We start from the raw sequence: 27,736 nt of genomic DNA on the forward strand, positions 1-27,736 counted from the left end.
ACACCCATTTATACTGCACTCGTTATATTTGAGCAGTCAAAATGCGTTGACCGTATATTTCTCTGTCATATACAGTCACTGACCTGATATCACTTTTCCTAATGAATATTTAAATAGAAATTGTCGAAATTATATTTAATTATACATGCGACATCTTCAACCTGTTCTTGTTTCCAATGTAAACATCGACTCAACCTTGTTTCTTTTGCAATTATTGGAAAAACATATTTCATCTGTTATTTTTTTTTCTTGTAACCTATTAATCATTATGTTTAATGCTTATGGTGATATTTAAGTCCATACTCAAACGATTTCGTTCACCTTCGAGTGTGAGTTTCAACAGGTAAATATGTACATTTCATTGTGTTGTATATTTCTCCGCGAGCATGATATGAGGCCTTTTTAAAGGGGATTTTCCCCAATATTTAAATCAAATAAATAACTTTAACGCATTAAACAACCATTGAAAATGTTGTTTTAGATTGCAGTATAAAGACAATAATAGTGCATTGACTTGACATATCAACGATATAAGGATTCGGCCCGAAACGGGGAAATAGCTCGGCACAGCCTCACTTTTCCCCGTTTCTAAGCCTCATTCTTATATCGTTGATATGTCAAGTCAATGCACTATTATTGTCCTTATACAATTGTTACTTTTCATTAAGAAGAACATATAATTTTTGTCAAAAAAATATTCTTATTTTTATATTTTAAAATTCATTGATAAGAGTCAATTAATATGCATAAACAGTGATACCAAGGTCTCTTTGTTTGGCATTGATTCGTGGAGAACGGGCCTTGAAGGCATAAAACTTTGCTCAGTGCTCAGAGCACAAAAATCATGCTCGAAACATGAAATCCAGCAATTTGATTGGTTGATTTTTGAGTCTGAGTGCAAAAATCATACTCGAAAGTTTTATGACCGTGAGGCCTGGTTTACATAAATGTAAGAGTATGCTCTATGTAGGTCACCGTAGCTGTGTAACATAAGAATAACGCGTTGAAATTAAGCTAGTCATTCACTTGAGATAAATGTCTCATCGGCAGAAGTGGAATGATTGCCAATGAGACATTTTTTCAACGGAGACCAATACATTTTGAAGCAGCACCGTTGAACAAACACCATAATGAATTGCAAAGTTATAAAAGTTCCGACATTTCAAAAAAAGACCAATTGAATACCTATTTTTCGACCTTCTGCTGTTGACTGTTATATGGTTGGATTGTTGTCTCTTGGACACATTCCCCATTTCCATTCTCAATTGCAATTTAAACAAGAAAAAACTAACGACCTGATATATTTGCATTGCAGCAAAAGAAAATTTTTAAGAAACAAAGTACCCACCATACACAATTTGCAGTAACTGAAAACTATTACTCATCAAAATCAATTAAAGCAATCGTGTAACAAAGACCAAAATAACTATTAGTACATGACACTGAACATTTTATGTACCAACTTTGAAACGGTATTTCAGGGACGCATCGGCTTGTTTATTTTTTTGAGTCTACAAGTCTTTTGTTGTAACAGCTGCAATGTTTAGAGAATATGTGAGTGGAGAGCGCCCTAACATGTAAAGTCCAGTAATCTAGAGATGGAATGTTGTATTATTTTGTTTTGTGAATGTTTAGAATAAGTAAATCAAGTTTACTCCTTTTGACAATACATAAGAAAGCAATGAATAAGACATTTGTTAGCCTGAATGATTGTTCTCTTTATTAAGTGCTGTTATAAGTCTTAATTTTAAACATCAGTAACCTGGAAAATAAAAAAAACAAAATGTAAATTTCTAAAATCATGTTAATATTGAGCGAGACTGTGTGCATGCAGTGTCCATGCACCATTAACTTTACAAACAAAGGCTATCATTATGAAAATAACACAACAATTATTCTTTTGTAATTGATTTGAGTTCCTCATTTAACTCGAACAACCTCATCATGCTTATTGTAGTTGAAAATGAATTTAAAATTATACAACCAAAAAAAGCTCATGGTAAAAATTAGCAAAGGAACAAAACAAATCCAAATTGAAAAAAAAAATGTCAAAATTTCAAGTTTGGTCCAAGTAACACAGTTATTTTAAGTTTTCCTTCGATTGGAGTAACCTTCTCAAAGTGATGCATATTGAGTTGCAACAAAAATGTAGCTAACGTAAACATGTTAAATATATTGATAACAAAATGGAAAACAGCACAAAAGAGCCAAAGACAAAATACCTACAGTTAACACAGTCCAAGGAAAAAATGAAAACAGGAATCACAGACTGAACAAAAATAAGATAAACAAAAGATACACAGAAATCAAATAAATACGACATATACTTATCCTTCTAAATATGAAAATAAAACAAGTGAATTGTCATTTAAGATACGTTATATAACGTATCCTCAGTGAAATATTTATTCAAATTTAAATAAATATAAAACATTTCCCTAAATACGTTTAACGTTTTAAAAAATGGACGTCGTATAATACCGCAAAACTTCCTCTCAGCTATTCCTATTGTTAAGATACATTATGTTTACTTAGATTTGAAAGGATTGAATTTTTGTTTAGTTTTGATACCATTAGTACTTACAGATATGACTTTCACATACATATGGGTATGTACTCGTGCAAGTATAGTCTAGCCAAGTATCGGAGTTATACATCAATCCACAGTTATAAGATGTACCTTTACCTCCCCATCCACTAAACCATGGTTTATATTTTGCTATGGTCTGATCATAACTCCATCGGTATTCTCCTTCCTTTAGGTCTGTTAGTCCCATCCATAAATGATTTTGTACTGAAATTAAATCATACATATCTCTGAAATGGTATGAAATAATAAGTATGTTTGTCTCCAACAAAACCTATTCAGGGGAGCGTTCAAACACAATTTCGAACATGTCATTATTTATATAAAACCAATCTTTGATAAAATTATGTTGGCAACATTAGATGAAAAATCCCAAACTATATTGTATTGAACGAAGTGTTTAATTATAAACATGCACATGATGTATCTTTCAAAACAGTTTGAGATACGTTAGCACAAATTGTTCAAACATAACAATTTGAAAGCCATGGATGTATAACAATAATTTGTAATTTCAAAGAGCTATTACGAGAAAATGGGACCGAAAAAGAATAGCCACATTTATTATAAAATTACTTTCCCTACGTGAGATAACCTTATATTCTTACAAATCGAAATTTTAGAATTTTTCGATAATTCTATTGCCTATTGGCAATTATATTTTGTTAGCGCTTTATCTTAAATTCTAGATATGTTCGTTTTTGTAATATTTATAAAGTTTTCTGTATGATTTTCTAACATGTTTTTTTAAAACGACCAAAAAGTTTTTCAAAGTTTATGCAAATCTTCCTTATTATGTTCGTCTTTGGTTTTCTTAACCAAAGGCCTTATTTTTACCTGTTCTGTTATCCATTATCCATTTGTTTTCTGCCTCGTCGTCTATTTTTGCTAAATGTCCTCCAATCTGCCTGCATCGTTGCTTAAAATGCAATGATAATAGAAATTAAATAAATAGAAAATGTAATATATCAAAGCAAACGACTTGTTACAGGATACTCTCGGTTGATGTCGATTCAAAGTTAGGATCCTAACTACTCGCTCTACAGAAATGTGGATCAACGGTTGAATGACAATCCAAAGCTATACGCGATGTTATCAGTTCTTCATCACTTTATTAGTTAACTGATATTCACGTATTTCAAAATGTGTTTTTGAAGATTATATCGTTTTTGTTATTGGACCAAAAGTTGTAAGTACATCTATAAAAAATCTCACCTCAGACTTAAACCAGGTAAGCGCTTCGCTTCCAAAGTAGTAACAATGTCCGTTGTATTTTCGCCATTGTTTTTCTTAATAGAAAAAAAAAACATATTCTAAATTATATCATTATCTATAAAGAGTATCATACTGCATATGAAGGTATTCTATATTTTTTAAGTATGATTAAGTTTAAAAATTGCAAGTGTGTCAGTGATAATTAATGCTACTTGAGTTGATTAATGTTCATTATTTCACTCAAAAGACGCTGTTAGACAACTGTCCACACATAAACAAACTTCAATAACGTTCTTTAATGCCTTTTTTAAACAAAATGTTTGCATATCACTAAGTCCAAAATAAACGTTTGTGTCATTTTGGTCTTTTGTGAATAGTTGTCTCACTGGCAATCATACCACATCTTCTTTTTTATATTATTTAGGACGAAGTCGCATCTGGCATACACATTACAGTTTTTACATCTCTTTTGAGTTGATTAAAGATCTGATGAATAAAATGTTTAAAAATTAAATACAAATCGAATCCGAAAAAGAAATTGTAGGGACACATTTGCTTTTACAATAGTTTATTTATTGTTTGTGAATAGTTGTCTCACTGGCAATCATACCACATCTTCTTTTTTATATTATTAAGGACGAAGTCGCATCTGGCATACACATAACAGTTTTTACATCTCTTTTGAGTTGATTTAAGATCTGATGAATAAAATGTTTAAAAATTAAATACAAATCGAATCCGAAAAAGAAATTGTAGGGACACATTTGCTTTTACAATAGTTTATTTATTGCTTGACGTATTAATATATTAAGAACTTATAATATGGTATAAGGGTCTTTCCATTTTCCGACGAAAGTTCAGTAGTTTTGCTATTTAACTTTTATTTTTATAATACAGATTCGATCATTCTGTACGCTTTGGTTTAAAATATGCTAAAAATGCAACAGTTTAATAAATGAAATGAAAAGAAACAATTTTAATTATCAATTAGTGAAGAAGTGTTTTTAAATCTCAAAATACACAAATACTTTTATTTACTCACTTTGAAAATCTGAAACTAAAGATCCCATTCCCTCATCTAATTTCGTTATTCTATTTTCCATGTCCGTTTGCAAATGTCCCATTTGGTCATCTAGTTTCTTCATTTTATTTTTCATATCGGTTTGTAAATGTGAAACTCTGTTATTAATGGAAGTTTGTAAATCTGTCAATGCTTTTCTGGTTGCATCAAATTTCGTCTTTGAGTCATTGGACAGGCATGGTAGCGCAATCACCTCTTTGAATACCATTCCGATTATACACAGAATAATCATTGACAGTAAGCCCATTTTGTTTAAGCAGATTCTAAATAAAGAGTATCATTTTGGTGGTTAGAATTTTGATGTATAAAGACTAACCCAATTTGGAATGATTTATTATAAATGATATACCGTATATATCGGACTATTTTCCACTGTGTATATTTTGTGCTTTGTTCTGGACAACTACAGCCACGCGAACATTTGACTGGCGAACATTTCCCTATTTATTCATAGATTTACAGCTGTTCTGTTTGAACATATAAAGCAGCTAATTGTAGAGATTATATGAAATGTATACGAACACCCATTATGCTCATTTGATCATGAAGGTAAAATTACATTTGCATATCTTTTTTGATGATAAGTAGATCAAAATAATGTGTAAGAAATAAAGCAAATTACATTTTAACGGATATTTACACTTATATTCTTTAAATTTGTATTTTGTACTGGCACCACCTTAATTCAAAACTTAATTTTTACCATGGCACAATCAACATGATTAAAATGATTATTGAAAGATCTCTGAATATGTGTATTTCGAGTTGTAGTACACGTAGATACATGTTTTCAATTATCTGACAATTAAAAACATTTATATTTTATTCGAAATATTTAACAATCCAATACGTTTTTTTCGGGTGTATTTTCCCATTCAGCGAAAATTATACACAGTGAATGTTTAACATGCACATTTTGTCATTAAATTGCGTAACAAAGACGACGCAAAGGAAACCCAATGTGCAGTATGAACTGTACATTGAGTAACACTAAACAAGTTTAAGTTCAATACTGGTTATAACCGTAATACCAGACATAACATATAATATTTTCTATTGCCAACTTAAAGTTGTTGTTCTACACTTGTTGAATCTGTCCACGATGAAATTTGTGCATTTTACAATTAAAAATACATTGTACATTTAAGCAACAATATTTTATTGATAAATTTTGTAATCTTGTCTTTCATATTCCCTTATGTGCTTAAATAGTACGTCTTGTTGTGTTTCTTTGTTACATAATTGTTTGTGTTTATGTTGATTAAGATAATAACACAATGTTTAATGATGTATCTCTACATGTATTTTTGATAACTATGTATGTTTGTTTTGTTCACACTTCTTTCATGTCGTTGTCACTAAAATGAAAGTTGATCCGACTGTCATACCTTTGAGAGGTTTATATACCTTTTAAACCAGGTCTACTCTACTATTTTGTACATATAAAAATACCAGTACCAAGTCAGGAATTTGACAAATATTATCCACTTATTTGCTGTATTCGAGCTTTTGATTTTGCTGTTTGATTACGGACTTTCCGTTTACAATTTTTCTCGGAGATCGGTATTTCACTATTTACAGTTGTTTAAACCAAATGCAAGGCTTACGAAAATCCAAACAAATCGTCAAGACTTGTTATAACAATCAAAACTAGTAACTCAATTGAAAGAACAAACAGATTGTTTGGAAAAGAATACGTCATAATGTACCTCAAACAAAAACATAAATTTTAACTCACTCTAAATTCAAAAACTCTAATAGTCATTCTTAGTTAAAACCAAAGATGAAAGTATATGTGAACATGATTGTCAACTTGAAAATATTGAGACTTGAATGAAGAGTTGTCTCATTGGCACTTATACCAGATCGTTTTATTTATATTACATGTACAATTTGTTTGTGTCTGCCACATAAGCACATAACTTAATTATAAGAAAAAGCAAATTTGTTAAAAAACTTACCGAATATCTCAACAGTACAGTATGTCTCTGCAAATATTCTGTATTCCATTATACAATGCAAACAGCAGAATATAAAGAACCTTCCTTCAAAACGTTTAGAAATAAATCGATAATTTACCATCTGTCGACTCTACATGTATTACACCATCAGTATTGTATGTCATACGATTCTCAGAAATGTTTAGGGAAGTAAAAGTTGTTTTACACATATTCGTCTTGACTGTATCATTTGACGTTTGTATTTTAAAGATTAACATGCATATAACTTTGTTTGTTTCATACCAGAAACGTCATAAAGATGTTTTTATTAAGTAAAAAAGTTGCTGTTTTATCAAGCAAAAATATGTAATCAGAACATACCAACCGACCTCATTTAACCAAGTATATTAAGGGGCACGTGAAATTATAATTTATTCATGATGTTCCTTCTATTAACAATCCGAACATCTGAATATATGCCTCAGAACTAGAAATAAAGGAAACAATAGACACGGCTTTTCCCGCCTCATTTATAGACTTTCACATTGAATTTGACATACAGAAAATCTTTGAAAAACGAGACGATTCTAATTTGGAAATTATCAATTTCCCAAGCTTCGTAGCAATATACCAACGTCACTTGCGAACGGGATTTACATTTCAATCTTAATCGATATTCACGAGATTGCAGCTCCTACTCAGACTTTGTAAAACATCACAAGCGTCTGAGCAAAAGGTTGATGAACAAGGAGGTATGCCAAAGTACGTATAAAAAAGATCATCGAAGAGCACCAAGAACGTGTTGATAAATACCGGGGGGTATTCCATATCAAATTTACAGATAATACATGATGGTATTGGTGTATATTTTATGCATATTGACGTTGTTTATCATCTTAATAGCGTGTTATATTGTTCTTTAATTTGTCTTTGTTCTATTATTAGTACATTTGTAGTATTACTTTTATTGTTTGCTCTATCTTCAGTGATATCCATTTGATGTGGCTCGATACTTATACATACAGCCAATGTGTTGTTATTATTATCTTTTATTTTTGCTGTTGTGGTATGTAAATGTGATTTTTTTTTGTTTGTTTGGTACCTACAATACCATTACGTTATTGTTCAATTATAATTTTGAAAATACTTTGAACGACACAATTATTTTATATATTTCCTGTGTCACGTTTACACTTAGACGTCAAACACGCGAATCTACATTAGAATTGATGTGAACCGTGCCATTCAGTCACATGACTTCAATTTTTTCAATCCTTTATAGGTTGATTTAAAATGCAAATATTTTTATTTATGCATTTTTTGCTTCTTAGTTAAATATTTATTTGTTTTTGTTTTAATTGAGATTGTGACACGGCGATGACTTCTATATCCTCCCCATTTTATGACAATTTTACCTATTCTGTCTTTTTCGTTTATTCATCGGAGTGAATGAAGCGACTGTGCTACAACTGACATGTTAAGCACTATAAAACCAAGTTCAATTCAGCATTTTGTACATTTGAAAATGCATGTTTCAAGTCAGCTGTCCATTTGCTTGATGATCCATTTGATTTTGTCTGCCTCCTAATAAGAAAGAGGTCTACAACTTATTTGAAAATACATACATGTTAAGTGTTTGAATGCCTGTAAATATGTTTGTGTGCACAAGTAAATATGGGAGATATTTTGGCTGTCAAAGTTACACCATCAGAATTTTCGTGCAGTGTTTTGCATTTACAAACGAAATTATGATTTATAGATTTTGGTCAACGAAACAGCAACCCGAAAGTACCACGCATCCAATAGGATGTGTCTTGATCGAGCATTTAGAGAAATAAAATCTATAAAATCCTATTAATATTCGAATATATTTCACATATACTTTGTGAAATATATAAATGACTTTGTGTTATGCCTGGTTAGTTACAATGTACAATACTGATGACTTACACAAATGTACTATCAAAACCAAATTTACAACATGGATATTTTCAAACAATGCTTAAAAAATCTTTTAAGAAGTTTAGTAATTTTTTTTTCAAAAGGTCTTTCATATTTTCAGTAGGCTACGTGATTGCAAAGATCTGCCTGAAATAGACCTTTCATTATGGAAAAAACAACAACTTTATTGATCTCTTTCATAAATAATACAATTAGTACGAAGAGAAATGATACTATAATACAAGTGTTCAGTGTCAAAGAGTTTTTGTTTTTTTATTTGAAATTTTACCTTTTGTATTATAGATCATGTTTATTATTGCATATTTACCTTAGGTTACATATATGTGTGTGTGAGAGTTGCTTTACAATAAAATCTTTAAAATCTTAAATCTCGAAATTTGAAACAACTGTGAATTTTAGCTTTATAAATAAAACTAAAAAGAAGAAGTAAAAATGTGGAATTATAGTATTTTTCTTTCTTGATGATGTATATAAAAAAGAAGATGTTGTATGATTGCCAATTAGACAACTATCCACAAAAGACCAAAATGACACAAACATTAACAACTATAGGTCACTATACGGCCTTCAACAATGAGCAAAGCCCATACCGCATAGTCAGCTATTATTGGCCCTGATAAGATAATGTAAAACAATTCAAACGAGAAAAATAACGGCCTCCTTTATGTAAAAAAATTAACGAAAAACAAATATGTAACACATAAACAAACGACAACCACTGAATTATAGTATCCTGACTTGGGACAGGCTTATACATAAATAATGTGGCAGGGTTGCACATGTTAGCGGGATCCCAACCCTCTCCTAACCTGGGACAGTGGTATAACAGTACAACATAAGAACGAACAATAAAAATCAGTTGAAAAAGGCTTAACTCATCAGATAGACAAAAACTACAAGTGGAATTTATTCATTTCTTACTTTTGAAAATATTGCTGCAGACCTATCGACAAGTCTGCTCCAGACCAGACCTGTGGACAAGTCTGCTTTTGACCAGTCCTGAGGACAGGTCTGCCCCAGACCAGACCTGTGGACAAGTCTGCTTTGGACCAGACCTGAGGACAGGTCTGCCGGCTCAGACCAGACCTGTGGACAGGTCAGCTCCTGACCAGACCTGAGGACAGGTCTGCTTTTGACCAGACCTGTAGACAAGTCTGCTATTGACCAGACCTGAGGACAGGTCTGCTTATGACAGATTATCGTTATAAGAGTTTTCATATCAGCCTTGAGCTTTCCGCATGATTAAAATATGTAAACAACATTCGCATTGTTTTTCCACAGATATCATTTATTATTTACTCGCTAGACTCTACTAGATATTATACAAATGCTCTCTTTTATTTGATATACATGTATTCTTATATAAATAAAAAAATGGCTATACGATCACACAGAGTTTTTTTTATTAGAAGGCGGAGAGAAAGGTTATCCAACGCATCGGAACAATATTCTTATATCACGGGATATCGGCAACATTGTCTACGTTACTTCTATCCCCGTTGTTTACCTGTCCCTTCCTAAATTTTACTTTATGCATAAGTTTATACTTGCATGGATATTTCATTGATATTCAACTTGTATGCATTGGATTTACTATTCTATTTCCCGCAGAATATTCTAACAGAAATTGTACAGTGTCCGTAAGCATACGGTGTGGTAAAACTATCAACATTCTCGTCAAATTCGTCAGATTTATCGAGAGATATGGGACGTCCTAAAATTATACTCAATGCGCACTCTAATGAAATAGTTGCCACTTGACGTTTAAGTTTAACTATAAACAAAATCAATCAACCGACAATAGATTCCAAGAAGAGAACCTCGTATACTTTTTTTTATTAAATCATTGTAAACAGTACAAATGAATTCAGACATGTCAGTGTTGGTACTTTGATGATGTGGCATACTAGTTTTGTTTTACACGTACACCATCATGAACTCCTATATATGATCTGACTGTTATTATGAATAAAGAGATGAAATTCTGACATTCTCAATTTAATCAGAATATTTTTTGCATTAATTGTTTTCCAATATAATGGATTACGTGTACGTTTATTGTCCTACTAAAATGTGAACAGGAGCACCAGGAGAAGACATTAACACGCTCGGTACAATGGTATGCGGGTATATAGATTTGCAAATAAAAGTGCACATTTGATCAGTTTTGGTCAACTAATTGTGTTTTCCAAGTCAGCATGAGAACCTATATTAAAACTACTGAAATTTTGTTACGTATCAATATTTTGAATAAAAGGAGGACACGCTGGTATTCTAAATTTATGCGAAAAAAAATTTGTTGTTATTAAATTGCAATATTGCTGTCCATTGTCATGATTATATTATACATTGCTTCCTGACATAAAAAATATGGCTGATTAATACTATGCGGGTACGTCATGGTGTATATAGATTTACAAATTAAAGTGCACATATGGTCAGTTTTGGTAATGCGGTCAAATAATTTTGTTGTACAAGTCAGCTGGAGGTATCGAAACTACTGAAATTTTGTTACGTATCAATATTTTGAATAAAATGAGGACATGCTGGTATCCTAAATTTATGCGAACAAAAATTTGTTGTTATTATATTGCAATATTGCTGTCCATTGTCATGATTGTATTATACATTAAATCCTGACATTAAAAATAAGGCTGGTTTACTATGCTGGAATATAGATTTACAATTTAAAGTTCACATATGGTCAGTTTTGGTGGATGCGGTCAAATAATTTTGTTGTGCAAGTCAGCTGGAGGTATCAAAACTACTGAAAGTTTGTTACGTATCAATATTTTGAATAAAATGAGGACATGCTGGTATCCTAAATTTATGCGAACCAAAATTTGTTGTTATTATATTGCAATATTGCTGTCCATTGTCATGATTGTATTATACATTGAATCCTGACATTAAAAATAAGGCTGATTTACTATGCTGGAATATAGATTTACAATTTAAAGTTCACATATGGTCAGTTTTGGTGGATGCGGTCAAATAATTTTGTTGTACAAGTCAGCAGGAGGTATCAAAACTACTGAAATTTTGTTACGTATCAATATTTTGAATAAAATGAGGACATGCTGGAATTCTAATTTATGTGAACAAAAATTTGTTGTTATTATATTGCAATATTGCTGTCCATTGTCATGATTGTATTATACATTGAATCCTGACATTAAAAATAAGGCTGATTTACTATGCTGGAATATAGATTTACAATTTAAAGTTCACATATGGTCAGTTTTGGTGGATGCGGTCAAATAATTTTGTTGTACAAATCAGCTGGAGGTATCAAAACTACTGAAATTTTGTTACGTATCAATATTTTGAAAAAAATAAGGACATGCTAGTATCCTAAATTTATGCGAAATTTTTTGTTTTGTTATTATATTGCAATTTTGCTGTCCACTGTCATGATTCTATTATACATTGAATCCTGACATTAAAAATAAGGTTGATTTACTATGCTGGAATATAGATTTACAATTTAAAGTTCACATATGGTCAGTTTTGGTGGATGCGGTCAAATAATTTTGTTGTACAAATCAGCTGGAGGTATCAAAACTACTGAAATTATGTTACGTATCAACATTTTGAATAAAATAAGGACATGCTGGTATCCTAAATTTATGCGAAAATTTTTTTTTTGTTATTATATTGCAATTTTGCTGTCCATTGTCATGATTGTATTATACATTGATTCTGGCATAAAAAATATGGCTGATTAACTATGCTGGTATATAGATTTACAAATTAAAGTGCACATATGGTCAGTTTTGGTGGATGCGGTCAAATAATTTTGTCGTACAAGTCAACTGGAGGTATAAAAACTACTGAAATTTTGTTATGTATCAATATTTTGAATAAAATGAGGACATGCTGGTATCCTAAATTTATGTGAAAAATTTTTTTTTGTTATTATATTGCAATTTTGCTGTCCATTTTCATGATTGGATTATACATTGAATCCTGACATAAAAAATATGGCTGATTTACTATGCGGGTATATAGATTTACAAATTAAAGTGCACATATGGTCAGTTTTGGTAGATGCGTTCAAATAATTTTGTTGTACAAGTCAACTGGAGGTATCAAAACTACTGAAATTTTGTTACGTATCAATATTTTGAATTAAATGAGGACATGCTGGTATCCTAAATTTATGCGAACCAACATTTTTTGTTATTATATTGCAATTTTGCTGTCCATTGTCATGATTGTATTATACATTGAATCCTGACATAAAAAATATGGCTGATTTACTATGCTGGCATATAAATTTACAAATAAAAGTGCACATATGGTCAGTTTTAGGGGATGCAGTCAAACAATTTAGTTGTACAAGTCAGCTGGAGGTATCAAAACTACTGAAATTTTGTTACGTATCAATATTTTGAATAAAATGAGGACGTACATGCTGGTATATCCTAAATTGATGTGAACAAAAATTTGTTGTTATTATATTGCAATATTGCTGTCCATTGTCATGATTGTATTATACATTGATTCTGGCATAAAAAATATGGCTGATTAACTATGCTGGTATATAGATTAACAAATTAAAGTGCACATATGGTCAGTTTTGGTGGATGCAGTCAAATAATTTTGTCGTACAAGTCAACTGGAGGTATAAAAACTACTGAAATTTTGTTACGTATCAATATTTTGAATAAAATGAGGACATGCTGGTATCCTAAATTTATGTGAAAAAAAATTTGTTGTTATTATATTGCAATTTTGCTGTCCATTGTCATGATTGTATTATACATTGAATCCTGACATAAAAAATATGGCTGATTAACTATGCGGGTATATAGATTTACAAATTGAAGTGCACATATGGTCAGTTTTGGTGGATGCGGTCAAATAATTTTGTTGTACAAGTCAACTGGAGGTATAAAAACTACTGAAATTTTGTTACGTATCAGTATTTTGAATAAAATGAGGACATGCTGGAATTCTAAATTTATGTGAACAAAAATTTGTTGTTATTATATTGCAATATTGCTGTCCATTGTCATGATTGTATTATACATTGAATCCTGACATTAAAAATAAGGCTGATTTACTATGCTGGAATATAGATTTACAATTTAAAGTTCACATATGGTCAGTTTTGGTGGATGCGGTCAAATAATTTTGTTGTACAAATCAGCTGGAGGTATCAAAACTACTGAAATTTTGTTACGTATCAATATTTTGAATAAAATAAGGACATGCTGGTATCCTAAATTTATGCGAATTTTTTTTTTTTGTTATTATATTGCAATTTTGCTGTCCATTGTCATGATTCTATTATACATTGAATCCTGACATTAAAAATAAGGTTGATTTACTATGCTGGAATATAGATTTACAATTTAAAGTTCACATATGGTCAGTTTTGGTGGATGCGGTCAAATAATTTTGTTGTACAAATCAGCTGGAGGTATCAAAACTACTGAAATTTTGTTACGTATCAATATTTTGAATAAAATAAGGACATGCTGGTATCCTAAATTTATGCGAAAATTTTTTTGTTGTTATTATATTGCAATTTTGCTGTCCATTGTCATGATTGTATTATACATTGAATCCTGACATAAAAAATATGGCTGATTAACTATGCGGGTATATAAATTTACAAATTGAAGTGCACATATGGTCAGTTTTGGTGGATGCGGTCAAATAATTTTGTTGTACAAGTCAACTGGAGGTATAAAAACTACTGAAATTTTGTTACGTATCAATATTTTGAATAAAATGAGGACATGCTGGTATCCTAAATTTATGTGAAAAAAAATTTGTTGTTATTATATTGCAATTTTGCTGTCCATTGCCATGATTGTATTATACATCGAATCCTGACATAAAAAATATGGCTGATTAACTATGCGGGTATATAGATTTACAAATTGAAGTGCACATATGGTCAGTTTTGGTGGATGCGGTCAAATAATTTTGTTGTACAAGTCAACTGGAGGTATAAAAACTACTGAAATTTTGTTACGTATCAGTATTTTGAGTAAAAAGAGGACATGCTGGCACACTTAATTTAGGCGAACAAAAATTTGTAGTCATTATTTAAATGAATTAAACTATTGCTGATTGTGGCTGCATAGTTCAAGGATGTATAACTAACAAGGACGTATACACCTAACATCAAATATGCTTCTTTTCAAAAATATACATAATATGATTGAATTTGATCTCGGAATATATATGTATATCCAGTGCCTGTTATCATTGTAACCGAGATCGTTTTTATAATAGATAGATTGTCAGATCACAGATAAATTTGTGTTACGGTCTGTGCGTACTTATTTTTAAATATTTGTATTTAATCCTGTCCATAAAACGGAAGTATTAATTTTCAGATTACTTTATTTTCGATGTTTATACTACGAAACAAAGATATTAATTTTTTTTTTTTAAATCAACGAAGAGCGGTCCTGGTTACAAGTTAACTTAGTGTTGAGCAGACCAGTCAAAAGTTAACTTGGGAACAGGTCTGGTTTTGATCGGATTTGTCCAAGCAGAAGTTAACTTTGAGGCAGGACCGGTTTCCAAGTTAACTTATGTTAACTTTATGACAGGACTGGTTCCGAAGTTAACTTATGTTAACTTTATGACAGGACTGGTTCGAAGTTAACTTATATCAATAGCGGACTTGTTTCCAAGTTAACTTTTTGGCAGACATAAAAACAGTCCTAGGACCAAGTCCGCTTTTCAAGTTAACTAGATTTTGGTCCTAGGACTGGTCAGAGCAGTCCTATATTCGGTCACAGGTTAACTTTGACCAGTCCAAATGACTGGTTATCAAGTTAACTTGCTGTACAGGTTAGGAGTGCACCCATCTGTAGTTCTTAATGTTACAAATCAATATATGAATATTAGTGATTGAACAGAACATTCACTGGAGTGATACACAGCGACAGGTTCGGGAAAGCTTTTGGATAAAGGAACTTAATGTACATCACCCAAACGGCATCAATAAGAAATACTAACAGTCTTGTTTTTCACTTATTTTTATTGTTAATATACACAGTCACGTATATTGATTTAAAGTGTTTTGTTTAAATTATGATATTCAGGATTAAAATCAATCGACCAAAACTTACCTGTATTATCACTGATCTATTTTCACACCTTGTACATTATGTATCAGTATTGTTAAAACTTGTGACACAAGAAGAAGGCCATTTGTTGAGCCGAAATATTTGTCAACACGATTTTATAACAACATTTTCGTTTTATAACACCTTATATCAGTACCGTTGTGCAAATCTTTAGACTGATATAATTTTTTCCTTATCTGCTTAGTATCGCCTATTCTAGACGATCCGGTACATAGTAAATTTGCTGGTTGGTCCTTTTTATAGACTTTTACATTATTTTCCCCCTGAATGACCTGTATCATGTTACTCACATAATCCCAGCAAATTTAAGTTTTTAGCTCTTATATCATGAACATCAATGATTATTTTAAACAACTTAGAGCTATTAAACAAAAACAAATTAGAACTGAACACCATTTATCTAATTTGATTAACTACGAGTTTAATGAACGTATTCCTAACGGACTACAACTCAAGATCAAGCCACAAGCACCTGGCTCTTTATCCAAAACACTACTTCGCAGATGGGACCAAACCCTCTTCCATTGTTCAAAGCGGTTAGTGGTCCTCCTTAAACAACACTGCGAAGGACATCTCAAAACTCTCACTGGCGAGTTTAACACCCTTTTGAATAGCTGCAAAAGAGATCTAACATCTGACAATTGTGATGCTATCAACACTCGTCTCAAGGACATAACTACTATACAATCCAACAACTTAAGTGAAAGACAAAAACGAAAATTCCGCAGGGATGGCATAGAATACACCCACCCTTCATTACCATCAGAGAGAAAGACTAAACGAATAAGACGCTTTAAACGTAGACCTCAACAGACTGATTCACCCTCCAACATCGTGGTCAATCTTTCTCAACACCAATTAACGGAATCGGAAACATCTCTTCTCTCTAGAGGACTTAACTTCTGTCCTCTACCTGCTCCTGTCAATGACACCAAATTGTCGGAAGACCTTGACAATTTTGCTAGAAGTCTACGTATTAAGGAATATTTCGCGTCGAAGGAGGATAACATAATAAGCGCGGATGGGGACTCAGAAATTTCAGAAGTAGAGAACAACTACAAATTTATTAAAAAGAGTTCTTGGATCCCTAGACCGAGCAAAAATGCTACCTTGGAATCTTTTATTGATAACTTTAAGTCGGACATTATTAAAAATACTAAAAATAACAATAAACCTTTTGACAATCTTACCAATGAAGAACGGACTGCACTGAAAAACTTACGATCTAACAACAATATCGTCATTAAACCTGCAGACAAGGGCAGTGCAGTGGTTGTCATGGATAAAACTGCCTATATTCAAGAGGCTGAACGACAACTTAGCGATGCAAGGTTCTACCAAAAACTAGACTCTGATCCTACTACATCTTTTAGCAGAGATATTACTAATAGTTTGGTAGAAATGCATGACGATGGTTTCATCGATGACAAAACTCTTGAGTATTTGAAACCAGAAAACCCAAAACCGGGCAGATTTTATCTATTACCTAAAATTCATAAGGCCAATAACCCAGGAAGACCTATAGTTTCAGCGAACGATCATCCGACGGAAAAAATATCGGAATTTGTTGACTTCCATCTTCGTCAACATGTTGAAGACTTACCATCTCACATCAAAGATACAACCGATTATCTTAGAAAAATGCAGGCCTTAAACCCACTCCCCTCCGACACGACTCTTGTTTCCATGGATGTTACCTCCCTCTACACTAATATTCCACATGCAGATGGCATCGATGCATGCAAAGAAGTTTGGAATTCCAGACCAGTAAAATATCCACCTACTGAATGCCTGGTCAAAATGCTCACGCTGGTACTTAAGAAAAACAACTTTACTTTTGATGGAGATCATTATTTGCAAGTAAATGGAACTGCCATGGGCACCAAAATGGCTCCGTCATATGCCAACATATTTATGGGCAAATAAGAGAAACAACTCCTTGAAACTTCCATCGAAAAACCGCTTTCCTGGTTTAGATTTATAGATGATGTGGATATGAAATGGAACAAAAGCGACGAGGATTTAGACACTTTTATCACTCATGCCAACAACATACATCATAGTATCAAATTTACTCATGAGAAGTCTAAATCCAAAATCGCCTTCCTCGATACTTCAAGTTCGCTCACAGAGGGCATCATATCTACAGATTTATATTCTAAGCCTACTGACACTCATCAATATTTGTCCCCTAAAAGTTGCCATCCTGCTCATCTTACCAAGAGCATTCCATACAGTCAGGCACTTAGAGTCAAGCGAATATGCTCCAACACAGAAACAACTAAAAGACAACTGCGTAAACTTGAAACTCGCTTGAAGAAAAGGGGCTACAAACACAGAAATATCAAAAAGAGCTTTCAGAAAGCGGAGTCAATTCCGAGGAGTGAACTATTGGAATACAAAGTTAAAAAGAAAAATAAAAGGACTCCATGTGTTCTTACTTATCACCCATCTCTCAAAAACAGCTTTGGTGTCATTCGTGAGCATTGGAAATCAGTTGAAAAGAATTCCAAACTGTCCAAGATTTTCCCTGAGCCTCCAATGATAGCTTTTAGGCAACCTAGTAGTCTGCGGAACCTACTAGTGCGGGCTGAAGTGTCTGATAATAGAAGTACTCCTGGAGAATGTCGTTCGTGTGGAGAAAAACGCTGCAAATGCTGTTTACAGATGCAGCATTCGTCAACATTTCACAGTAAGGCAACCGAAAATAACTATAAGATATTTTGCAATGTTACCTGCAAAAGTATGAATGTTATTTACATACTAGAATGTTCGGTTTGTGGCCTCCAATATGTTGGTGAGTCAAAGCAGCCTTTCCACAAACGCCTCAATGGCCATAGGAGTGATATCTCGAAGAAGCCACTTCTTCCAGTCTCTCAGCACTTCAGACAGTCGGATCACAAACTTGATGACTTTAACCGCATGAAAATTCTAGTGATTGAACAGAACATTCACTGGAGTGATACACAGCGAAAGGTTCGGGAAAGCTTTTGGATAAAGGAACTTAATGTACATCACCCAAACGGCATCAATAAGAAATACTAACAGTCTTGTTTTTCACTTATTTTTATTGTTAATATACACAGTCACGTATATTGATTTAAAGTGTTTTGTTTAAATTATGATATTCAGGATTAAAATCAATCGACCAAAACTTACCTGTATTATCACTGATCTATTTTCACACCTTGTACATTATGTATCAGTATTGTTAAAACTTGTGACACAAGAAGAAGGCCATTTGTTGAGCCGAAATATTTGTCAACACGATTTTATAACAACATTTTCGTTTTATAACACCTTATATCAGTACCGTTGTGCAAATCTTTAGACTGATATATATATATATATATATATGCACCAATCAATTGTGTTTTATCAGAATAAAATATGATGGTCAGATATCACTTCTTGTGTGTTTTGTTTTAAATTTAGATACAATATAAATACTCTCACTGAATTTTCATAGGCTGTCATAAATACATTTGAGAATGAATGTTCTGCAACATTACCCGCTTTAAAAATCTATCGAATGACATATTAATTCGGTAATATTAATTGACTGGTGCTTGCTGTACGCTGCATAATCAAATACATGTATAAAATTCCACAGCCAAATGAGTCTCTAATACAATAGGCCAAATGTGCCGCGTCTGTGCTTTACCAAATGTTTCAACTTCAATACAATGTTTATAATGTTATTATTACATTAGATGTATGTTTCATTATAATACGTTATTCTGATTGGCTAATTGTACATCTCATGTTATTCCGTAAGCAGTTGCATGAGACATTAACATATCATTCATGATGACACGAGGTCCCACAATAAAGTGCACAGGTGAATTTAAAAATTTAACTTCATGAAAATCGTGTTTTTATAATCCTAGCTAAAAAAATGTAATTATAAGTATTGAATGCTTCTTTTTGTAACTTTATAGGGTTGTAAAAGCGTTGACCGTGCGTACATTTTTAGAATGAAGCGCTTCCGCGCTTCATACAAAATGTACTTCGGTCAACGCTTTTACACCCCAATAAATTTACAAAAAGAAGCATTCAATTCTTAAATAAGAGATTTCCAATAAAAGGACATGACTCGGCATAACTTTGCAATCATCCTGACAATTTTTCGGACTTTTGCAGTGAAGATCGACTGAGGGCAGACACTTATTTGCAAAGGAGAATTATTACAGAATTTTACACAATGCTTCTTCATATTTTATTTTCTTATTATACACAAAACATTTTTTATGACTGTTAAATTGAACTCGTTGTTTGCTATTTTTGAGACTAGTTCTTATACATGTTATTTGAGGTTTTGTGTCTTTTGTCGTGCATTTTTCAATATTCTTGTTTACAGTTTGATTTACAGTTGCACCAGTTACCTATGTTGGGAAGGCAAAGACTGAAAGAACACATACACACACCAACACACACATGCTCAAACTCGTCATATTCCTAATGTGCCTGTTATATATTTATACATAAAAAGTTGATGTTGCTTTCTAGCTATCACATTTGACTTTCGTTAATTTATTTTTCTCAACATAATGCTGAATTTTTGTTAGTGTACTTTGGTCTATGAAAGACTGTTGTTTAATTTGCAAACATAGCAAATCTTTTCTTGTTTAGATTTCGGAAAGAACCAAAAGAATCACTAGACCAGAAAAAAAGTGATGGAACAATGTCTTAAAGGTAACTCATCTCTAAATAGACTCATAAAAAATAATTGTCCGCCTAGCAGACACTATTTATAATGTATCATTTATTAATCTCTGAATTGAATTCGACATACAGAGCAATAGAAACAGTAATCGATATTTGCTTTCTGAATCAATTGGTGAGATAAGTACATCGGTAAACAAAATATTGTAGCCTAAATTTCAATCACTGAACGGAGTCCACTGAATGTGGGCGGACAAATCAGATGTTCAACAGGTAGGTTTCAAATAAGGTCAACTCTTTTTAATTCATGTAATGGATAAGACATTCAGGAAGCATGTGTATTGCTTTTATTTGATGCTAAAAGTTGTCATTCCCAACATCAGTTACCTGCAAAAAAAAAACAAAAAAAAACACACTTTATTTTTTAAACTATTTATAAAACATTTCAAACTATGTTATTTCAAAGTTAACTATAAACAAATGAATAAAACGTTTTCACGTCAATAGTATAGAAAACAGAACACAATTACAGGGAATTGCGAATGGTCTGTGACTTAAAATAATTGGAAAACAAGGATGATAGTAAGAAAAAATCCGACAAATTGATTCCTAAAATCTTTCAAAGTAGGTGCGAGAAAAGGACAAGGAGCAGTTATAAATTTATTCATTCGCAGCCCACGTGACTTAAACAAAAATTTTGGAAGTACAAAGTACATTAAAAGTCATTTATATTTTCAATAGCAACAAACATACAACTTGTCAGACAACATTGCAACGTTTGGTAGTTTTTGTAGATTACGCGTGATAATACTTAGTATTTGTAGTTTGATAGAAAGGTGAAACATAGTTAAGGAACATTCAAATTTACAGTCTAACAAAATTGACAAGCAAAAAACATCAAACTGCGAAAATGCAAACCAAAACAGTATAAACCGCAATAAATAGAAATAGACTAGTATAGAAACCAGGCTTACATTTTAAACCACAGACGTGTGTTTCGTCACGATCAAATTAATCAAAATGAAAAAGACTGAGTAAAGATAATTCATCCCCGGCGTAGAACTTATTTGACATTTCAAAAATTTATAAGTTAATAAAATAATTAATTTATGCTAATGACTATATCAATTATTATAACTCAGAAGTGACTACTACAGGGCTTAACCAACGAATTGGCAACACAAAATATGTTCTGGAAAAGTATGCAACTTCTGCTTCACACATGGCTTCCGTCTTGTTGCTCGTTTTTGTAAAATACCAGTAGTAGTCTACTTCGGTAAGTCAATTTTGAGGAAAAGAAAGCCTCGGCAAGAAATTGTGGAACGTATTCTTCTTTGTCCGTGAAACCGATATTCGATACCGGTCACTCAAGTCGTGATTTGTTCAATCACGACGTCAGCGAATGCTTTTATTTAGAAAAAAGCCCGAAAAAACATTAAAATAATTATCCATAAAATATTACCGAAATAATATATACTCAAGACAAATAGATATGAAAAAATAAAATAAAAACTTATATCGAAAACATAACAAATATAGGCAAAACAAAAGATGAACAAAACAATTTAAGGAGGCTCGAGGGTAAAAAATCAGTAACAATTTGAACAATACTTTTTCATTACAAATATTATTTAGTACATTATTAGTTGTCACTTTATGATATTTAAAAAAAATCAACCAAAAAAATCAATTTGTTTTGGTCCCAAATAACTTTTAAAATGTGTATATCAATGAAAAAGCCCAAATTAAATCCCTTTGGTGAAAAAAAATGTCATATTTTTTGCATTCAAATTGAAAGATATTTTTTTCTCATCGGCGACCTATATTTTTGATTACTATTTTCAAATATTGAAACTATTGTAAAATTTAAGCGATTTCTGTAATTGAGTTCTTTTTTTATTTCGATTTTACCCTTTTTTTTCTCCTATCAGTTCAACAGAAAACAAGGAACTTAACAAACATACATGCTAATTTCGCAGAAAGATTGTGAGCTCAGAAGAAAGGTGACCCCATATTTTTTTTTTATTTTTTCTATTAAGTATAGCATAAAGTTCATTTAAAGAAAAAAAAAAGAAGCGAAATCATATATTTAAAAAAATATTGATTCATATCCGCGAGACCCTTAAGAGGATTTTTGTATTTGTTTTCGGCTAAGAACGATCATTAAAGTCACAATTTCTTATTTGAAAACGTAAAGCTCTTATTTAGTTTCCAATCTATAAAAGCAACTAATTGGTACTTTATATGTTGTAACATCAGGCTTGATGTTATTTCGCAATTCGTAAACGATTACCCATGCAAGTGCGTTCCAACTAGTAGCGACTTTTCATAACTGGTCGAACTAAATTAGAACTTAACTTAAAATTTCGTATCCCTGGCTTAACAATTAATTCACTTCTTTTTAATTTTAAGGGAGTTCGCTTCTCAGTTTCAAAATAATAAGCTTTTTAAAAAACACTAGTTTATATTAATAGGGGATTGATAAAGGAATCAAAAGAACAAAACCAATATTTAGGTCAATTTGAATGTTTTCGAGATATACTGTGGAGTCAATATTATTCGTTAGATATCAATTTTCGTAGGTTTCGTAGGTACAAGTGAACCACGAATTTAAATGTTCAACGAATTACATATTTTCTTTGTTTTTGTGTGCACAGTTTGACAAAACCACGAAATAAAATATCCACGAATATGCAAGGTTTCCTCAATCCACAAAAATTGATACCCACGAAAATAAATGAATCCACAGTAAGCTATCGAAATTTTGGCAGGGACATGTTCTCTTTTGACTTTTCGTTACTTTATCATTGACATTTTAAGTTCTCAAAAACTATTAAGAAATAATAAAAATTTTACAAGACTTTTACAGATGGCTTATAATCAAACATGTAAAAAGATGTATAACAAGCATGTGTACCCAGTACACGGATTTCCCATCCTCACTATCATTTTCTAATGTAGCATGAACATTAGAAAGATTATATTATAGGCAACATGTGTACTAAAACGACATCGACCGAAAACTTTAACCAAAACTTTAACCTGAAGCGGGACGCACGGACGGACGCACAGACCAGAAAACATAATGCCAATAAAGTGGGAATAAAAAAAAATCGCTGTGAATGGGCAAATTGGCATGCAAATGGATAAAATCAGAGGATTCGTAAAATCTGATAAAAATTCAAAACATGCCAAGCAACTGGTTCGAACTGTTGTGGTTTCTTATACAAACTAGACTTGCAGTGAAGACTTTCACACACATAAATTTCTGTATACCCGCATTGCATATCTAACCAGGTATATATTGTCTGTTGTATCGATACGCAGTTAAACGATCTACCTTGTTTCCCATAATTACTAAACCAGTGTGTATATTGTGCTAAGGTTTGGTCAATACTCTGATTGATGACATCTGCTGTTGAAGTTCGAAGTCTTGTTTCCTGACTGACTGCTTGTCAATGAATGTGGACATATAGTTTGTCCGTCTTTAGCGGTAATGACATTTGGCGTCATTGTTTTTAACGGTTTTGCAATCAGAGTACGTAGACCTTTCCAGGATATTTGAAATATGCACTAGAAAAACTACTCAAAAATAGCTCTTTGGGCTTGATTACAAATACCAGATTTACTTTTCCTTTACTGCCGATAAGTAATTTCGAAATAATAATTACAAATCAATCACTTAATATAATTCAGTCAAGTATTGTAAAGAAGTGATTCGTGTAATCACATGTAACGCATGCATGACCAATACAAAAGTAACGATGGGTAATTATATAGATATGCTATATAAGCGCCTATAAGGTGCATTTTTTATGGGTGCCCTTAATTGCTTGCTGTTTGATGGAAGCCTTCGCTCCGTATTGGAGAACAAACCTTGACCTATAATGGTTAACTTTTATAAATTGGGACTTGGATGAGGCGTTGTTTCATTGGCGCTCATACCACTTTTTTTATATTTATATACAACACCAATATTGAAACATATTCATCATCAAACTGTTATTTTTTGAAATGTCTAAATACGCGGAAGACAGAGCATGAAGATTAAACGAAAAAAATTGAACATATGACGTTAGATGTAATGTATAAATCAAAGTGAACACCAGTTGCAAGAGCGACCAATTAACAACACAAGAGAATATATGTAATCAAAACAAATATTGATGATTGAAGACATTTTCTGTTTTAAATTTGGCACTACAATGATGAGACCAATTATTAGTAAAATAGTTTGGGCGTTTTAGACTAAATATATCGATAGCAAATACAAACCATGTGGCTATGTTGTTCGCTTGAAATGAAGTCAAAATGACAGTCGTGGCGACGTTTTGTTAAATTAAAAGTGAAAGTAAACGTTACAAAATAATTATTCATAGAACTAGGTTTTTCTTATAAGTGTAAAGATGAGGGACGGCTTTATAACTTGTATTCACATATTCTCTAGAGAATGTTCGTCAATGCTGACATAATTATCATTGAAATGATCTTATTTATAAATTAACTGATTACAAAACTTTTGAATATTTGAAATACTAAGGCTTTCCTACCTCAGGAATAGATTACCCTGGCTGTATTGACAAAACTTGTGGGTATTTTGATCATTAATGCTCTTTAACTTCGAACTTGTTTTGCCTTTTTAGTTTTGTTGGATACGAGCGTCACTGATGAGTCTTTTGTAGACTGGACGCCCGTCTGGCGCAAATATAAAATATAATCTTGGTATCTATGATGAGTTAATTTATATACAAAGTGAAAATAAGAATATAACTCAATGAAAATGACAATTAAATTATGCCTTTCACTTTCCATTTCTGCACATCGTAACCTTTATGAACCTCCTAGAAGAACAGTTTTTTTAATGATTGGTTCTAGTGATCAGAATAAACATACTAAAAGTTCAGAAAAAAAATCAAATTAAGTCTTACCTCAGCCTTAGTCCAAGTTAGTCGTTCCCTTCCATAGAAGTAATAATGCCCTTTGTATTCTTTCCATTGTATTTCTTTAAAAGATAAACATTTTTTTTTGGTAGATTAAAATAAAGTGCATGGATATTTCGAAAATTGTCATGAATTGTACTACACGGGTCAAATATAAGGCATTACTAAACTGAAAAAAGCTGTAAAAGTTTAATTAAAAGCCACATTTTAATCTTTGTGTTTTTATACAAGGACAAACTTGAGCTCGTTTGAAAACATAATCGTCAAGAAATGGAATTGGCATGACATCTGTTTATTTCCCTTGGTCAAATAATACCTTTAAACAAAATTCACATAACTTGATGTATTAGCTGTTAAAATTGATCCTTTGACCAAGATCTACTCTACAATATTTGCAACAAGAAAGTGTGGTCGTAAGACACCATGATCTTCACTTGATTATATTTACATCATGGTCAGTGCAACACTTAATCCAAGTCAAACTTTAATTTTATATTTTAAACATAACGGAAGAACTGAAGGATGAATAGACCAGAAAATATAAAATTAAATATTCCGTACCTCTCCGTTTTTTCATACGTATTTGTGAAAGTTAAATGCCAAAAATTTTTGAAAATGCTAATAAACTAAGTAATGATCGGTGAAATTAATTACTGGTAACTGAATAAATTAATCTTTAAGAGGTCATTGTCAATGAAATCATACTAAAGTTAATAACAAAATATGTATAAAACTTAAATAGTTATTTTTGCTATTTTCATAAACAGTATCTGTATCAAAGTTTTATAATATGTATTTAACAAGCTAAAACAAAAAAATGAAGTCTATGCTTCCCTTTCTGTCATCCAACCCATAAATGTAATAGGGTGAGATACGTTCTGATAGGTTGGTTATGTCTTTATAACGGATTTACCAACGTTTGTCTTTTGGACAGTCCATTTGTGTGAGTGTATGACCAACTTAATACCAATGACAACTTTTCACTATTACAGATGGAAGTAGACATATTTAGAATGTACAGTTCTACATTCTTGAATTACTTAGTAACATAATTATTTCATCTATTCATTTTGTATTGGTTTTTTTACGAGGCAGCAACATAGGTCATGCAGTTTAAAAACATAATTATTAGTCAATATCTAACATAAATAGATAAATGCATAACTTTAATGATTAGACGAAATGATATACAACATATATTTTTGTGTGTATGTATAAAGGTAAGTTATTTATACGATTTATTTTCAATATGTAGATTATATAAGGCATACGTTTAAGAAGGGAAATACAATGACAAACCTTACATTTTATTTAGACAAATAAATGTCTTACCACCTTAAGGTACATTGTAAATTGTACCTTTTAAAAATACGTATCTTCTCACTCTGACAACTTTGAACTACAGATTCAATATCATCAACCAGTTTATTAATTTTACTTTTCATGTCTGTTCGTATAGATCCCATGTCGTCAAATAATTTCTTCATTTTAGTTTCCATGTCTTTTTGATAATTTTGTATTCTGCTATCCATGGAAGTTTTTAAATTCTTGGTTGCCTGCAATTTTGTCTTAGAATCGTTTGACAGGCATTGCAGCGCAAACACATCGTTAATCACCATTCCCATTATACACGGAGTGACCATTGATGCCGATTTCATTTTGTAAGCTGATGCTAAAAAAAAAGAAAAATAACTCTCTAAAAAACGAGCTCTAATGAAAATTCAGGACATACAGTCAGTCCTTTTAACAAATGTTAAAATCAAAACGAATCGAAAACAACTTACTTTGTATATTCATTTACTTATGTAACAAACCTAGTTTTACAGCTAGTTTAATTTCTGAAAGAGTATCAGTTTGGTAGCAATAATATTTTTGCATATTGGCCAACACCATAAAACGTAATGACCAAACAAAAAAGCAATACGAAATGTAAATTTAAAAACATTAAAATACACTTTTAACTGCATCACGATATTTCGTTCATGAATATGTCTGTTTCTTAACAGATTTTCTAACAGGGTTGAATTAATATAGTTTGAGTAGTTTTGTTCAGATGATATTCTTATTCATCGCATTGTTGTATCGCATGTCTACAGAGATGTACTAACATAACCATGATATAAAACCTATCGTATATCTTCTCAGTTTGTTTCTGCAAATCATGCAAATATCCTGCTTTCAATTCTGCAAATGCAAACGGTAAAATATAACATACCCTTCCTTCCAAT

The 27,736-nt window shown here is 31.8% G+C and overlaps 1 protein-coding gene across 1 annotated transcript; it reads right to left on the reverse strand.

The window, feature by feature from the left end:
* Positions 1-1,754: 1,754 nt before the first annotated feature.
* Positions 1,755-27,166, reverse strand: LOC134690210 (asialoglycoprotein receptor 1-like). Its single transcript, XM_063550186.1, has 5 exons — positions 26,881-27,166; positions 25,497-25,570; positions 3,407-3,506; positions 2,681-2,794; positions 1,755-1,762 (listed from the first exon to the last, which is right to left on the reverse strand). Exons 1-5 carry the CDS (start codon positions 27,164-27,166, stop codon positions 1,755-1,757), a joined length of 582 nt encoding a protein of 193 aa, XP_063406256.1.
* Between the last annotated feature and the right edge of the window lie 570 nt (positions 27,167-27,736).

This window comes from Mytilus trossulus, chromosome 11 (assembly GCF_036588685.1).
Source record: "Mytilus trossulus isolate FHL-02 chromosome 11, PNRI_Mtr1.1.1.hap1, whole genome shotgun sequence".
In the NCBI taxonomy this organism is placed as follows: Eukaryota; Metazoa; Mollusca; class Bivalvia; order Mytilida; family Mytilidae; genus Mytilus; species Mytilus trossulus.

What these genes read in the sequence shown, in the direction of transcription:
- LOC134690210 (XM_063550186.1), bottom strand. Translation starts at nt 27,166, where the DNA reads ATGAAATCGGCATCAATGGTCACTCCGTGTATAATGGGAATGGTGATT. An exon ending in TAACTTGGACTAAGGCTGAG is followed by an intron (nt 3,507 to 25,496) that starts GTAAGACTTAAT and finishes TTGCATTTTAAG; the next exon opens with CAACGATGCAGGCAGATTGG. An exon ending in AGGTAAAAATAAGGCCTTTG is followed by an intron (nt 2,795 to 3,406) that starts GTTAAGAAAACC and finishes ATTTAATTTCAG; the next exon opens with TACAAAATCATTTATGGATG.